The 18117-nt window shown below is 38.3% G+C and overlaps 1 protein-coding gene across 5 annotated transcripts in view; it reads left to right on the top strand.

Moving 5' to 3' along the window:
• The window catches only part of FHOD3 (formin homology 2 domain containing 3), a 373735-nt gene that overhangs the window by 251843 nt on the left and 103775 nt on the right, over positions 1–18117 (top strand). For all 5 annotated transcript variants that reach the window (XM_030499299.2, XM_030499287.2, XM_030499280.2 and 2 more), the window contains exons 8-10: positions 1424–1518; positions 8127–8270; positions 10596–10834. In XM_030499299.2, coding sequence (XP_030355159.1) covers positions 1424–1518; positions 8127–8270; positions 10596–10834 — 478 coding nt within the window. The remainder of the gene's footprint in view (positions 1–1423; positions 1519–8126; positions 8271–10595; positions 10835–18117) is intronic.

Here is an 18117-nt window from a genome sequence, read left to right as displayed (position 1 = left end):
TTGTCTCAAAAAGAGAGGGAGAGATAACAGGAGAAATAGACCTGTCTGTGTATTCAGTAACAGGTTTTTCCACACGGTGCATTGCAATTGCATTGGAAATGGAGATCCTTGGTTAGGCAGAGATTTGATGTCTGTGTAGCACACATATACATATGTATATAATAAAATATCAGCATGAATAAACAATGGCCATTGCCACTCTAAGAGTAATAGATTTCTAACCTCAGGGTCACTGATATTCAGCAGCAGGTGATTGTGATGAAACATTTGGATTTTACTGTCTGGTTATACTCAAACTATTGTCATCCCTATTGTGTTTGGGGAATGTGGGCTGTTGGAATATTCTGCATGTTTCCCTCTGAAATTCAAAGACTCTCACAGTTAAGCTTGTGTAGTTGAGCTGAGTATCTCTAAGTCAGGGTTAGCTTTCTGCTTCATCTTCCTCACCTTTAGCTTTACTCCAAACAAAACACTGAATTACAGTCCATCATTATTTACTTCAGTTTCCTGGATAAAATAGGTTTCTGTCTTTTTTGGTTTTTTTTTTCTCTCTCTCTTCTTTAGTAACTACGCCTATCTGCCTTTCCGTCAAATGATATAGGACAGTTTTACAAGGCACTTTCCACGCAAGAGGTTATCTTGAGTCTCGCTGGTGTTGCCTGTCTGATGTTTTCAGCACAATAACTCACTAAGCCACTTGGGTTAGGTATCAGATAAACATGCAAATGCAAATCAACATGCAAAAGGAATCAAATACGTCATAACTAGAAGCACAAATTTTGACCTTAATAGAAAAAAGAGATAAATGTATCTGAAAGTTCTGTGGAGGGGGATACTTATTACAATAATTTGAGTAAGAACCGCAGCAAAAATCTTTTCTTCTCATTGATCATTTCTTTTATCCAAGACACACAAGCTGTAATTTGTGAAAACTGGCATTTTCTGCCACACTGTTTTGTTAGAAGGACTTTTCTTAATGCAGCATAAGTCAGAAATAGCAGTAGGAACGTGAGCAACAAGCACACTGAAAGCATGGCTTTATAGGTTTTTGTTGAAGATTTATCTAAGCCTATGTAAACCTATGACAGGTGGGGTAAAATTCCTCTGACCTGATTTTTAGAAGTTCAGGGTTAATCTAACTGGTCTAACAAAGCTTCCTTCATCATCAAGGCAGAGAAATTGGTACCTCTAGGTAAAGTCCACCTGGCATATTTTAGATCTCTGCATTAGGATGCACTGCAGCTTTCAGTCTGCATTAACTTTGCTCTCTGTGAAGCAGGGGAGACTGTAGAGGAAGATGGATCTTTCCACTTGAACTTCCACCTGGCCACATATTCCAATTTGTGCTACATCTTGGATAAATGTAGATGCTGTAGCTTTCTGTTTCGATCATCATCACCAATGGTTTCCGCTTTTCCTCTAGGAGCCAAGCTGTGGTCCAACATCATGGAGATCCTGGAAGAGAAGGATGGGGTTGATACTGAACTACTGGTTTATGCCATGACCTTGGTTAACAAGGTTTGTTTACTTTATTAGTGTAACTGGTGGAGATAATGTTAGTATTTTCCATTGTATAATGATTTTCCCTGTTGAGAATATATGACAAAGGAGACTTGTCCCAGAGAAGCTGCAGGACAAGCAATCAGCACGCTCTCGTTACTTGTGTTGCAGTCATCGAGAGGCAGCAGCTGGGAGCAGAATAGATATTTTGCTAAATGCTGTGCAGAAATGTGTTACGACATGGCTCCTCTCCCAACACTGGCAACCCAGTGCAAAACAAAACTCAACAAACTAATTCAATACTTTATCCAAGGGGAAAAAGAAAGCAAGCGCTGGTGAAAAGATCACATTCTCACAAAGGCTTGCATTGTGCACAATTTTCTAGTTCAGATCATTTAATTTTTTTCTTCTGCAAACCAAATATGATGAATTTAACAGGTCTGAGTGCTAGTAAGAGTGTTTCTGCTTAAAAAAAAAATGAGGTTACATTTTTTCTCCTTTCTTTTATATTTTCTAGTGTCCTGTATTACAAGTAGTAGTTTTGCATTAAAATCAAATGTTTTCCAAAGTGCTCTCCTTGTGCTGTGAGGAGGGAGAAAGAGGAAGGCCTGTAAAATGTAGAAATTTGTTAGTATAAATTCCTTAAAAATTAGTGTCTAGTTCTAAACAAATCTTAGGGTGACTAAAATTTTAAATTGATTATTTTTAAAGCACACAGAAGATCAATATACTACTAGCAAATCAAAATAAGCTTGTATTTGTGATTGTACTTAACAGGCCAGAGTATTATGGAATATTATTATTATTATTCATTATATTCATTTAAAGATCCTGAGTTTGTTGGTGGAGGTTATAAATCAAGCTGCCAGCTTATTGGGCTCATGGCTACATGGTCGGGATTTTTTTGATAAAATGGTTTCTTTATGGCAGATGTTGTCCAGGAAAGATGCCTGAGAGGGACTAACCTCTCCTGGTACCATCACTGGCGTTACTGTGCTTCAGTACGGTACCATACTGCCCTTGCTCCTGCTTACATGATAGTAAAGGTCCTCTTGACTTTGAAAGTTCACCTTATGTCACTGATGTACTCATTCTGAAAGGCATCACCAGCTTTATATACTTCTGTCTGTGCCCACTATTAAAGCTGAGGCAACTAGTTTTTAACATCTCAGTTTTATACCTTATTGTTTCATGTACTGCTTCCTCTTTCTGAAATAATTCTCATCATCATTTGTGCAGTTGTAATCTACTTGGTGCTTGACTTCTTCAGAAATTTTGTTTTATGTTTACTCTTTTATTATCCTGTAGTTGATTCCTTTAGTCTGAGGTTTTTGCTACATTTAAAGCTATTTTTAGGAGGAGGTAGTTCTTCAAATACACACAAAAAGAAAAAGCATCTTGTAGTCAAAGGAGCAAGGCAGTTATGAAGATCAAGGAAGAGAGGAATCCCACAATGCCATGCTTATAATTATGATCTGGCTTATGGACGGCTTTATGATGTTTTTAATGGGATTTTTTTCGTGATTATAGAGAAAACAGCAAGCAGTATGTCACACTGGTAATTTTTTCCCCCACAGAGAATACAAAGAAGGATCAGATGATTTCGGCTTGTTTAGGCAAGGAAATGTCGAAGTTTTCAATGCAGGCAGAGTCCTCATGAGGGATTTCTCTTAAGGAAGCATACTTCTACTCCTTTTTCTTTCTCCATGTATACATTTACAGACTGTTTTCCTTCCTGCTCAAGAGCAGAGAACACATTTGCCCAGACATAAGAATTGCTCCAATCCTTTTATCCTCTCCCTGTCTTTTGTTGATGCTTAACCAATTTAGTTATGCTGACATTTCATTAACCCTCTCTTAATTTGGGGGGATTTAGGCATTAATGAATCTTTTAAATGGCATTAATCCCAATGCAAATACTTCTGGTTATGTAAAGTTTCGATATAACCTTTGTTATCTTCCTTTGGTTAGTTCCTGTGATCTGTTAGTTCTTATTCTAATCTCTACTTTCTTCATTTTATTACTGAATTCCAGACAGATTAAAGCCTTTGTCTTTCCTTTGTATAAAAAACCCCCACAACCTATGTATCAAATGTAGAAACAAAATTCTTTGTTGCATTTAATTTAATTTAATACCTTCTATTGAATTGCTATAAAGCCTCTTCATTATTGAGATTACACTGGAACCTTTGACGGTGTAAGATTACTGTTGATTTTCTTTTCACCTGTATTTAATATTGCATGTTCTCTCATATCATACAATACATGAAAAAATAGATAAAAATAATTACGAAGTACATAAAAATTAATATGTGTTAGTAGAGTTGGATTAAGAACTGACGGGTTTTTATCAGGTCCAGTATAAGACTAGAATTTAAGCACCAGCTTCCAGGCCAGTGGTTACTAGTGTGAGCTCAGAGTACTACCCACCAGCCAGCCAGCCATCAGCTGTAGTTGAAAAAGTGCTGTTTCAGGGCACTGTAGTGTTAATGTTAAAGCTGGCACATTAATTTTCAATGACCTGTCTTAAGAACATCACACATGCTACCCTGGAAAAATTATCATTTTATATCCCGTGTCTGACATTGACTGCACCAGATGTTTTAGAAGTTGTGGTTCCTGGGAAAACAAATACATGAGAGAGGCTTCTTCCTATCCCAAAGCAATTGAAAACCTGGCCAGTGCTCTTAAGCATGTTTATTTACTGTGTAGTGCTTTTTGCCATAGCATGTGAAGTTTAGCTAATGTCTCTCTATCTAGTGCATGGGCCCTCTAGTGAAGCCCAGTCTGTTGGATGTGTAGTAACCAAAGCAGTACTATTCTATGATTTACATATAAAGCATTGCACACCAAGTGGATTTTCTGTTGTCTGTATCCTCTTTGCACCACTGCTTTATACTGTGATTTTTCTGTAAATGACACCATACTTTTAGTTTTACCGGCTAGTATCATTCAGCGCCTTGCATTTAAAAAACTGCAAATAGAGACTTTTGGTCTGAAGACCCACATAGCCTAGCACTAATTTATGTCAGGTTTTATTCATAAACGTAACTGAGGATATGTATTTATAAGAATATTGTGCTATTGCCAGTTGAATGTGTTGTCTAATAGATTTTATCATCTAGGAAAACCTTTGGGTGTTACACTCCCGTAAAACTCTATTTTTTTTATTATCCCCAATACAACTTCATTAGTTTTCTTGCCTTTCTTTCTATTGGGACTATCGGCTTTGGTAAAAATATTGTTAAGAAAAGACATTGGGCTCAAAACTCTTGGGCTGGGGTTTTGGTTTTAATTTAGTTCACCATTCCAAAAGAGCTGCTTGGGAGGGAAGAACTCAGAGCTGCACAGGATTTCCCACAAGGGCTTGGGAAAGAAATCACACAACCAACAAATAAAAATCTTAATTCAGGGATGTTTCCTCAAAACTGGAGAGGCATATGAATGAGTCTTGACATTCATATTCATGCTTCTTTTGTACACCTGAGTTCTGATGAGTTTCAGATTTGAAATCCCGGTTTTGGTCTAAGCTAACAAGACCATAAAAAAATTCAGCAAGCAAACCACAGAGTATGGTTTAAACACACTTCTCAGGGGGCTCAATTTTAATTCTCTAGATGAGTTTTCATTTTGTAAGGTTCAGCCTTCAGAGCAGGAGGAACTATATGGGACTTGTGTATTTGATGGTGGAGTATCATTTTTAACTTAACCAGGTGCTCAGGAAGGAGCAAGGACCTTGGAAGGACCTGCCCAATTTATGACCTCTGCTCTGCTGTGTGAGTTTTGTTTCCTGTATAAAGCCACCAAGAAAATGGGGACCCACTCGTGTTTTCTAATATCACAAGCCAGAATTTGTCAATTATTTATGCAAGCACTTGATGTCCCTTTTGTTTAGTTACTGCAAAAATCTTTCTTCTGTGCTATACTGAACTGACCTTGTTGTGACACCAGTGGTGCCCTTTTACATTCCTCTTCCTAATGTTAGAAATTGAATTTGATATGCACTAGGTTCTGAAAATGGGTCTGTGAATTTAATGACAAGCTATGCAAAGGAAAACTATTTGATTTCTATACTTGGGAGTTCAGTTGCCCAGTTCTGGCCGGTACTATGCAGTGAAAATTGGATTTCCACTGCTGCATGATTTAAAATTATATTAACCAATAAAAGGCTGCTGACAAAAGCAGGGTTTGCCAGTAAATGCTACCTTTTGCTGCTGTTTTCCCTGTCTATAGCCTGCCTTAGCTCAGATTTTTAAAAAGTTGTATCTGAAGATGAGTGATCTGCATCTCAACATTAAGACCATTTCCTGATATTTTAAGAAGATCTGTGCAGACCTGACTCTTTGTCTACCCTTTTGCACGTAAGACACCAAATCTTATCATGCATGGAGACATTCAGGTCAGCGCTCTTGCTGTCTACTTCTTTCTAAAGCAAGAGAAAGACCAATAGTTGAACATCGCTTCCTGTTACAATATTTCCATAACTGCGTTAAAGCTCCATTGATTTTACAGTGTGATAGCTTCATTTGCTGAATCTTCAAATGTTTATTCAATTCTTGATGGAAGGGACAAAGTGTACATGGTATCTATTTTCAGTACTGTTAAGGAAAATTTAGTTTCATGGTCTTCAGTGGGCTTTAAACAGGGGCTTAAATACTGTCCTGGGCAGAGACAAATCCTTAATTAGAACCTAAACATATAACCCTGAACATATAATCCTAACACTTTAGTGGTGTTTGTGCTAAGTATTTATGTTGTGGTGGACCTCACCAGACATCAGACAGTAGTCTGAAATGACTGAGGAATAAAATGCTGTTGTGTTGTGTTTAGTTTTAAAATATATATATATATTAAAAACCAATCAACCAAACAACAAAAAAACCCCACCAAACCTTGGTGATGCACTTTTTTCAGTGCCTTATTTCACAGGAAAGAGATATTTTAGTAGGGCAGGGTATGTCAGCTCTCTATTCCTCTCTCTTGTTAGTCAAATAATTCAGATCAATTTTTCTGAATGTAAAGCTTCTTGGTGTGGGGGAGCAGCCCAGACTGACTGCTCCCCTCTGCACTCTGCTGCTCAGAGCCACTTTGGAAAAGCCGGGCTTCAGAAAGCTGGTATTTTCAGAGTGCAGTTCATCTCATCCCAGACGTGAGAAGATGAAATACCTTCTGGAGAAGGCCTGCATTTTGCATGTGCTGTCTCTATCTCTCGCTCTTTCTCTCCTCTACTGTGAGTAAAGATAAGTTACTTTGCCAATTAACTAGGAAAGAGGAAACTACTTCAGAATAAGCATATCTGGTGATATAATCAAGAATAACTTGCTTCCAGTGTGCATTCTCGTGTATTTTGCAGAATCTGCTCTGTTTCTGCAAATTGAATTGATTCTTGCAATGAGGTGTATGTTGCTCTGTAAGTAGGTTGCACAGTATGTTCAGTAGTTTCTGCTCAACATGCTCAGGATTGAATTATTTTTTCTACATCATCCATAAGGAGCAGTAAAAAATCACCACAACATGAGTAGAAATCAGTGGCAAGCCAGAATAGTAGTGTTTTCTGTTGCCCTTGTGAATGTCTGCAGGACTTTGGTGGATAAAGATCACTTGTGCTCTGAACAAAGTTGCGCAGTGCCTATGTACTCTTCCCACGCATCACTGCGGAAAGGCTGTGAGTGGCTTAACTCGGTCTCTCTTGCTACATGCACTGCACTGGCATACTGTGGTATACATGGTATGCTGCAGAAGACCATCTTCCTTTTCTCAGTTTTCTGGATTCACAAAAAAATTGGGAAATTACTATGGTAAGAAAAGCGCTCTCTCTCAAACATAGAGCAGGTACCACAGAAAGCTCTGAAACTCGAACCGTTCATTTTCAATACCTGTTACTATTGGCATTCTTTATTTTCCAGCATGCAAAAGCTCCTCTCCCATGTCACTGATAAAAACTTACCCCATAACCAGGAATTAGTAACTCTCTTAATATTTTCTAGGAGTTAACGAGGTAGTGTACCTTTAATAAGACTTTTCAAGTTGGAATAGAGGGAGAAGGAGAGTCAATATCTCTGTAATAGACAACAATTTGTCCACTGGGGGATGACCTCTGCTGCAGGTGTGGAGGACAGTAGGCACATGGTGCAGGATATTTCCTGCTGTCCTGACATCACACAGCTGTGCATTGGACTTTTTCTTCTTAGGGCCAAAATTTAGAGGAATCAGTAGGAAATCAGCTTAACTGGCTTTAGCTAAACCTTTTTTTTTCTCTCTCTCTCTCTTTGCTTTTATCCCTGTGTTTGATGCTTTAACGTTCTCTGTTCTTTAAATCTTTACTCGAATGAAGCCAGGAAGAATCCAACTGTGTATGTTAAAGACCCACATTTTCCATACTTTTTCGTATGAAATAATAACATTGATTTGTTTTGCCAATTATTCATTTTTCTACACCATGCACAGATTTGTTTGTTAAAAGCTGTGCCACTTGTTTTTTATTTTCTAGCGGTGTCTCTAATCCCACATCACGGGTTTAACTTTATTGAAATCATACATTGCACCACTTGCCACCCGCTTTTAAAAACCTTTGTTTAATTCTTTTCAAAACAAACAGATTTAACTGTTTTTCCTTTGATTCTTAGACTCTGTCGGGGTTGCCAGATCAAGACTCTTTCTATGACGTGGTGGACTGTCTGGAAGAGTTAGGCATTGAAGCTATTTCACAGAGACACTTGAACAAGAAAGGAACAGACTTGGACTTAGTTGAGCAATTTAACATTTATGAGGTAACATAACATGCCCTGTTTTATGCATCTTACAGCTTGTGCAAACTTCAAAGCCAAGAGGAGGGGGGGGAATGTAACCTAGGTGAAATTTTGTTATCTATTTTATTTTAAAAGAAAAACATCTGGTTGCTAGAAGTATTATACACATTCTTATACGTGACCTGCTACAGAACATAGCTGGGTTTAATGCAAATGCATTTCGTACTAAAGCTGGGGCATACTCCAAGGCAAAGAAGCACATTTACTAGCCTCCTTAGAGGCAGTTCTGCCTGCAATTAAAACTTTCTCAGACTGCTAGTTACACATCCTGAAGTAAGTAGAAGTTCTTTCCATATGCAGAAGTATTCAGCTCATGAAAAAGGTTCGGCTGAGCTCAGCTTCACAAATACCACTTGTTCTGCAGCTGAATACCCAGCAAGTCCTTGTTTAAGAGTTTACACTGGACCAGATCCTATACAGTTTGCAGCAATGGAGTAATGAGTGAGACCACATTCACCACCTAGGTATAAAGTAACTACTTCTGAAGTATTTATATGTAAGGGTAGAATATCCAGTTTCTTAATTATTAGCCTCTTTTCAGACTTTGGGAACTGCTGGAGCAGGGAGGCATAGGCTGAAGTTAATGTAATGTAAATGTGAATCCATGTTCTGATGTGATGAAATGAAATTACCATATCTCTGCCTAAGTTCAGCAAAGGATTTGGTAGATTTGATTCTCCATTTTCTTCATCAACTCTATACCCATGTCATTTCACTAACTTTAGCAGAGTTAAGTTTTGTATATAGCAGTTTGCAGGAAGACTCAGGCCAAAATAGGAACGTGAGAATGAGAGAGCTCCACATTCTTTTTTTATTGTCAGAGGCATCAGCTCATAAAATCCTTTTTAAAAGATGGTCATTAATCTTAAAAGCAGGGGGTTTTTTTGCTCATGCTGTGCCCTGTGAAAGACTTGGTTGCAAAATTAGCGGTAGGCTTAGTTGGGTACCAGCTTTTTCTTGACGACCAGACTGAATTTAGACATGCCTATTCACATTCATTCTTTTTTTTTCTGCCAATGTTCTTTATCTGAAAAAGCTTTCTTCCCCACTGAAATATGTTTTATGCCCTAAGGAGAGATATCACACTTCCCCTGCCTTTGTTTTGTTAGAGTCACTTTTGGCAAGAATTATCAAAGTAACAAGACTAATAGAAACAAGGAAATACGCATTCTTCTGATCACCCACATTGCCCTCTTCCATAACTCTGCCTATTTGGAACTTTCTCGTATGAAGATTACTTAGATGTTATGCTGCATTTAAGATGCGAACCACTAGTAGTTTTGTTGTTTCTGCCAGTGATATCTCTCCTCATGTACCCTGAGGTAGGCACTTGCTTTGTTTCTGTTAGAGGTATGTCACATTGGTATGTCAGCAGCTGTAGTTCAAGATACTAGGCGTGTCACCGGTATTTTACTCCTCTACTATTTCCAACTGATGAGCCTGTGTCAGAATTTAATGTCAGATGTCATTGTGGCCATGCTATTCTCAACATTATTCTTTTCTGATATACATATGTTCCTTTGTATTGACAGTCCTTCTGAACTGGCAGGAAATACTGAATTTTCCACTGAAAGGCAATACGTGAAAGTAGTTACGCTAAGCTAAAACTTGGGAGGCTTAGAGGAGATGTGTGGTCTGCATTTTTTTTTCTTTTAATCCATTGTGGTACCAGTTCACAGAAATTGTTTTGTTTGTTAGGTTTTTTCCTTTGTTTTCTTTGCAGGGAGATCTGTCAGAATGGAAATTTTTAAGAGGAATGCAGTTAAATATGCATCTGCTGATCTCTTCCTTGGCTGGGAAGAAATGATGGCAGTATTCAAAAACACTTTCTAAAGTAGCAGATGGCAACTTCCACTCGAACATTACAAGTTGTCATGTCTGAACATGGGAAAATGTTCCATCAGTCAGTGCATGAGAGTTTTTTCTGTTGATTTCACTACTCCTAAGTATTTTGGAAGGAAATAGAGCTAGGTGTCTAACACAACTCAGCTTCCTTGAAAATTAAATCCTATGTTAAAAAACAAACAAACAAACTAGGAAATATATAAATGTGTTGTTACAGATCCTGTAATGTTCTGTACAAGGCATCAGTATATAATTCCATTATTAGAGCTGCTACACTGTACTAACGGATAGACAGCAACTTACAGGGTTAGCTACAGAAATGGTGATGCTTTAGAAGTCAGTCGTGTTGAGATCCATTAACTTTTAAAGCTTAGGCATGAAGACCTGTGGTACCTAAAGGAACCATGTCAGAAACCTCACCTTTCTTGCTTTCTTTCTCAGATGATACTGAGACATGAGGATGGAGATGAGAGTGCTGACCTGCCTCCCAGCGGGCGCAAGGACCGCAGAAGGGCCAGTCTTGGTACTAATGAGCGAAGGGGGTTAGAACGCAGACGGAGCCGCAGGCACTCGGTACAGAACGTCAAAAGCACTTTATCGGCCCCTGCGAGCCCGTGCAGTCAGGCAAACACTAGCTTCATGCTAGGCCACGGGCAGCACATTGAAGATCTCAGTGAGAGGTAAGTGCATGAGCTGGGGAATACTCCTTCCCTTTCCCCTATTACTTTCCATTATGTTTGTTGCCTTTTATTAATCTGACACACTTTTCTTTATTTCCTCTGTTAAAGTTAAAAACAAACAAACAAACAAAAAACAACAAAAAGTGATTTGTAGGTGACTTATCTACATAGATGGTCCTTTGGCACCATCTACCCTAAGTAAATGGATCCAAACCACATGACGTAGAGCATTTAATGTGGGAACTAACCAAGCAAAATTTCACCTATTGACAGATTTTATAATCAATATACTCACATAATAAAAGATTGTAAGAAAGGCATAGTCACATTCATGCAGAGCTGTTTGTCCTTACATGTTACAGTTAATTTTTTTGGTTTTGTTTTCCCTTTGCAATCAGCATTCCAGCATATTTTCCTTTGAGGTTACACTGTAGTAGTGCATATATCTAATGCTTTATAATTAGTGAAAGAGACTAGTTGAGCAGCAGTCTGTGACACCGGAGTCAGTCAAAGCTGGTGTCTTTGCCAGTCGCATAACAGTTCATTTGGGCCACGCATGCTTAGGAAAAAGGGAGCTGCAGATCCTCAGCATGTCTGACTACTGCACAAGAGGGCTGGAATTAATTTTGCCTAAGCTAGATGTCTGATCAGCTCGCCTCCCTTTGATGTCAGTGGAGTGCAGCAAGCACTAGTAGGCCTTCAGTTATCTAGTGTATTCTACATGCTTGAAATTTCAACCAAGATGAATCATGCTCTGAAACTGGTTCTTTCTCTATGTTGACTATAAAGGGAATCTGGCTGACTAGCTCAGGTGAAGATACACAAGCTGCAGATAACTAAATCTGGACATTTTCATCCCGTGGCTGAAGGTGCAATTTTCAAAACCAAAACATGCTCCATGAAAAGCATATCTTGTTTTTATCATAACGTTTTGGAAGTTCTTTGAAGGTTTCTGTTGGTTAGCACTGGATGTGAACTGAGTCTTCAGATCCCACGTTACACATAAAATAGTCCTTCTTGCAAAGCAAACTGAGTTGACTAAAGTTTAATGGCTTCAGGCAATATGGAAATATAAGACTCCAGATAATTTAAACAGCACTTGCATATTGTATACCACATAATGGCTTGTTTGTTTGGGTTTGGGTTTTTTTCCTCTTGCATTTGGCAACACATTCATGTTTGTTTTCCATCACCTTCTATTGGCCGGGTCTTTAGTGGGCTGGCGGTTGAGAGCCCCATGGTCTCACAGGATGACATGGATGACAGTGCATTTGAGGCTGAGTTTAAAGCATCTTCAGCGTGAGTACAGCTGGGGGCTTCAGCTGCTCTGCATGGGATGCCTCGTGCATGATCTTGGGCCCTGCTTCATGACTTACCAAAGTGAACAGGGATCTGTATCCATGGATGTGGAACAGATATCACTGATTTTTTTTTAAACTGATTAATTTGTATTGGAAGTATGGAAATGCTTCACCTCAACAGAAATTGTCGATTCTCTTACTGTTATTAAGCAAATACAAGTCATGCAGGACAACAGTTACTACCAATGTGCTTTCTCACTGTTAATGCTTGCTTACTAGCTTTATTTCGCAGTCTTCGGTAGCTCCCGATGAATTTGTGTTTGAGCTGATTTTTAGTATCAGAGGAGTAGAACCATGGCAGGTTAGTTTTGTGAGCTCTTGGAAATTTTTTTCACCAACATAGCATAATTTCAATAATTATCCTGCTTTTTTTTTGGGGGGTGGGGGGGGAAGTTATCCAGTTCTGCTCCCCACCCTCTTTGACAGTGACATAATTTAAAGCATAATTTAAGTTTAAATCCAGGAAAGAAGTCTACATTTAAGCAGTCAAATTTAATTTCATGTTGCAGTTTTCCTTGGAATCTTCTTTAGGAAAATAATTAAATTCTCTTCAACTCCATTGGGGATTTCTAGCTTACTCAGCTGTCGCTGTAAGGAACGAGACATTCAATTATTAATGCATGTAACGCTCATCTTTACTTCGCATATTAGTTAAATAAAAATCTTGTACATGTCATGTCTCCCCCCCATTCTCCAACCCTCTTAACAGGTAAAGACGAGGGAGTATTACTTGTAGCTAACAAATCAGGTTTTTTCCCATTGGACATTACAGACCACAGAATATATTTAAGTATCCAAAGATGCAAGTTCTATGCCCAGTGAAACTTTTAAAGTTGCCATAACAAGAAGCTAATTAAATGTTGGCTCTTCTATAAATCCCACTGGCTTTCTGGTAAACAAGTGTTTTAGAAAAGCAGATTCTGTCCTTCACATTTTTAGTCTCGTCATCTGCCCAAATCTGTAGTTGTGGTAGGAAGAAGAAAACCAGCCTTCCTGCTTTATCATATCCCAGTGAGTCTCTCAACTTTCAGTGAAATAGTCCAGATGAATGCAACAGTATCTCTACATCCAATAGCTAAACTGGGACAAAAAAATAAAGTAAAAGCTTCATAGCTTCTATTCATTAACATTTAAACAGAAAATAGTGAAATTGAATGATCCATATGAAGCTTTTACATGTTTATAGAGTTTGAATTAACCTTAAGTGGAAAGAAGCATTTCTCTCTGCATAGCTCCTACTGGAATTAAATTTTCAAATTTGAGCACGTGGTGTCTGATGCAACATATTGATTGGTTTAAAGGATTTTAACAAGAGCATCGTAAGTTTAGGCCTTGCTGCAATTTCTAATGAAATTTTAAAATCAGATGTTGAAATACGATGCAGGCATCACCTGTTTTTGTCAAAAGAAATGCGTGTTGTGTCCCTTCGTCAAAAGAAATGCATGTTGTGTCCCTTCATCTTCCATTGTTAATGTTGTAGAGAGGAATCTACAAATGGATAAAAATTACTTATTACCTCTCTGAACTGAAAGTCACTTTTCTTCACTTAGGAAAGATCTGTCTTCTCCTAAAGACCTTCTCTTAGTTCATAATCCTAGTCCCTCTCAAAGAAGGGTAAAAGTTTGCAATATGTTTTTGCAGTGCTGTATTTTCTGAAGAAGAGTCTGTAAAATGGGTTTCAGTCTCTTTATTCCTTAACTACATTTTCTTTACCAATAAGAAGCATTTAACAATATTAATGATAATCTTATGCTGTTGTTCCTGCTGGTATCTAAACTTTGTATGTGGTTGTAGATGTTTGTGTCTGGTTTAACAGTGGATTAGCACCATCAAGTTCAGTGGAATTGCTTCTGATAGACATGCTTAGAGATTTAAAGTCACACTCTTATACTGTACTAAATTTTATTTAGGGCAATATTCTTGGTTATTTTTGGACTTCACTACCAAGATCAGTAGAAGGAAGGTTTGAGTTCTTCCTCAACATTCTCCTTCCCACAATGTTCATGTTTCTTTTCTTTCTAACTCTGTCAGCTGGTTTGGCAGTTACTTTGCTTTTGTTTACCACATCAAACAGGTTGTCCACAGTCATCTGCTTTGTGTCAACCGATAAGTCTTCCAAAAAGACTAAAATCCATGGTGCCGGTAAAACAAAAAAAGATAATATTGGCCAAATTCTGTTCTGTCTCACAATGCTCTATATCCAGAAAAGCTGTCTGAAGTCAACGGAGCTGCTCTGATCTACGCCAAGCTAATTGAGAGCAGACTTTGGGTTTTGAGCTGGGAAAAGTTGACCGTAAATGCTAAGGGCAACCAAAAGGAAAACTTGCAGGCCTTTTTCATCCATTTGGCAACCTTCTTTCAAAGTAAATGTATTGCTTTTTTGCCTGTGGTTCAAAACAAATAAAAGGGCCCAAATCTGCTTTGTGTTAAAATAGTTTTCACAGAGAGTGAAACACAGTCTAATATGTCCATTACTAAATAAATAAGTTGATATCGATTCCTGACTAAGAAGGGCTGAAGGCTGGTTTAAGGGTATGTAGCTGCTGCAGGGTACTTTAAAATGCTAATCCTGACCGCCAGCAGATTTGCTTTGCTCAAAACTTCTTTCTTTTACCATGATGTCATAGAACACCAAAAAGCCTGGTGGGAACGTCAGTCCTGTTAACATGATGTTTTAAATGCTTCACTGATGGCACCTCCTAAGGTTTTCTGCCCTGGTCCAAATTGAGTGCTCTCAGTCTGTGGTCTAGCATGCTGTTTCTTAAGCAGTAGACTTTTAAATAAATTCTTCCATGTTTTTGGTTTGGTTTGGTTTGGGTTTTTTTAATTTTTAAAGTAAAACTAGTTTTTTCCAACCACACAATGGATAGAGTCAGGGAAAAATGTAAGGAGTGGCATGGAACTTGCACTAGATTGAGAGTATTATTGTATGCAGTGATTTCTGGCTATATAAGCATTAAAAACTGAATTGCCTGTCTGTCTTTCAGTCGTGTCATGTCTGGCTTCAAGGGAGTGGAAGGTAGGTAATTCAGAAGTTTTCAGTGCTGTCTTGACACTGAACAGGTGCTATGCAGGGAGCCCCATACATGCAAACCAGAAACAAGTACTTCTCCAAGTTTTTCGAATTAATGTATTTCACATTTTGCTATGCATTTTCTTTTCTTCGGTACTGCACAGTGACCATCCCCATCTACGAGATTTACACTGATGCCTCGTGCCAACATTTGAGTCAACAGCTCTGTTAAAGCTTTGTGGAATTAGTTACAATCGAAGACTGAGGTTTATAAAGTTGTGGATAGCTAGGTTTAGATATCCACCTCACTTTACTCTGTTTTCTTCTTTTTCATAATTTTGATTTGCTTTATGTCGTCAAAAATCACAAAAGAATTACTGAGATTGATCATGTAACACTATGCATGTTCATCTAGAGATAATAAGGCCTTGGTTAAGACTTATCAGTATTCCTGTGTCTGAAGCCTAAGAAGTGGAAGAACTGACTTCCATCTTAAGAACCCATGAGAGCAGGTCCTGCATCTTGAGTCAGTGACCAAATCTGCATTTAAAAAGCTATCTTTTTTTCTAGACCATGCGGCTAAAAAGGTATGAGGAAGACCAACTGTCCAGGTTCGCCTGAAGTTTCCACATTTTTTCAGTGTGAAGAAACTTGGCCTTCGGAACTGTGTTGATAAGGAAAACAGCAGCAGAGGAGCAAAGCAACAGCAGGGATTTATGTACCTATGAACAGTATTTTGTTAGAGTCCTGCCTGAAAGGCTGTTATGATCTTGCTCTGAACAAAGAGTAGCACAGGGAATTCCAAAGTTTCCTGGAAATTTCGCAGCTAGCTGGATGCAATGCCATTGAACATTGCTGGACACTGGGCTCAGGGGCTTTCACGCTCTTTACAGTCCTAGAAAAAAACTGCAAAATTATTGTCTAAATAAAGGAAAGCTGTGCTGAGAAGTCATAAGGATCTGTTTGTTAGAAAATACATGTTTCTGATGCTTGAGGATTGTCAAGATGCAGGAAGAGATTGTGGCGCTATTTTGGTTTTACCAGAAAACAATGAACACAGCTGAGCTTCTGATGCTAAGCATTTTTTCTGTTTAACTTCAGATTCCTGACAAGTTTCTAACAACCAACAGCACAGACCTTAGTTGGACTATTATGCCCCATTAACTGATTATTCAAATTGCTTCATGTAGAGCCAGGCCTGCAGGGGTGGTTTGTCCAAAATACAGCTAAGACTTTTTTGTTATTATTATGATTTTCCATGTTTTCAAGCATCCCAAACCATAACTTAATCTTTGATTTTTCTCTAGCATTTACTGTGGCAAAATTCTGGGTTTTGTCATGCTGTTTCAAGTTCTGATGATTTTCCACTACACTGTGTGAAATGTTTTGATTATGTAAATACTTAAGCTATAAATCAAAGTGCTGGTTACAGTGGTGGATGGGGGGTTATTTTATTTTATTTTAGTACTTTCCATATTACTTGGAGTTAGAGGTCCTAGTACTGTCTCAGGTTGATATAAGCACTTTTAATCTGAATTAAAATGTCTCTGTAGAAACGTAAGGTTTTGTGGTAGGGGTACTGTTTGCTTGTGGTGGGTCTTGCTGAAAGGAAATGTTTTACACTTGGTATATGTGCAGAATCCAGTTGGCAGCACCGTATTTTGGTGTAAAGGCAATGGTAGGTTTTCTCTGTTTGAATTTCAAGAGGAATGAAGAAAGCACTGAAACTGAAATGAGGTTATAGCTGCATGGCAAATCAAAGCACAGCGTGACTTAGCCTAATGGTTTTTTACTTTTTTTTCCACTGTGTTTGTAGCTTTGGTGAACTACCTGAGGAACTGTATTGCCAAACCAGAATGTGAATACATTTCTGCGGAGGTCCATGGTAATGTCTTATGCACTGGACTATACATGCCATAGAGAGTTTTCCTCCACAGTGTGTTCCCAGTATTTGTAAACATGATCCTCTGAGGCCAGAAAAGTGTTTTTTTTACACATACACTGTGATGGGAGGAAAAAAAGAGAGCAGTTTGGCAGGATGCCATTTCCTGATCCTTCACTTTGAAGTAAGGGGCAATAACAGTGACCTTCAAGTGTCAACCAATATGCAGTTCCAAGCTCTGAAAACACCGTTTCCTCTCTCTTTCTGTATATGTTTTGGTATTTATTGCTCCTAAAGTCTCTCTACATCACGATTCTGTTTCTTTACCTCTCTGCTCATGCAGATGTAAAAACAGTGATGCTGTTCAATGATTAGAGAGTTGGGACTCTTGAAAGCCTTGCCAGTATGTTAAGCAAGACTCTGCTGTCTTGCTCTGCTTTGATATGTCCTGTATAAACCAACTGCAGCAATGAAACAACTGTGGAGGTGTTACCTAGATATTATTTAGGTGTGAAATGTTGTTAGTGATCATATTTTAGGGGTAAGAAAATAACAGCAACCTCAAGAACTGCATGATAAGAAGGCATGGTAAATACATGTACTTCACATTATTTGTCGTTTCCTCAATATTTTTTCTTAACATTTTTCTATATTTAGGGCAGAAACACCAGGATAATTTGCCTTTTGACCTTTGTAATTAAGCATATTCGTTTCCCTTCAGTTCAGAAGGCCCAGTTTTGAGGCTTTGCAAGCAAGTTGTTATCCATATGATTTCATGTATTTTCATCTTCACATAACTGCACCAAATTTGGTGGTCTATCACACGTAGCAGTGGAATGGAAATAGGCAGGGGAGTTGATAGGTGGTCTCTTTAGTTTTGGTTTTAATAGAAGAGGAAAGTATATTGCTGTATCTTTATACAAAGTAATAAATGATAAAGTTAAATTTTTACCACTTTTGGCTTTCACGTAAAAGACTAGTGGAGTCTGTTTTGGCAGCTAGGATAGAAGAAAAGATGAAGCAGTAG

This window comes from Strigops habroptila, chromosome 1 (assembly GCF_004027225.2).
Source record: "Strigops habroptila isolate Jane chromosome 1, bStrHab1.2.pri, whole genome shotgun sequence".
NCBI lineage: Eukaryota > Metazoa > Chordata > Aves > Psittaciformes > Psittacidae > Strigops > Strigops habroptila.
This window is presented reverse-complemented; position numbering and strand designations above follow the sequence as displayed.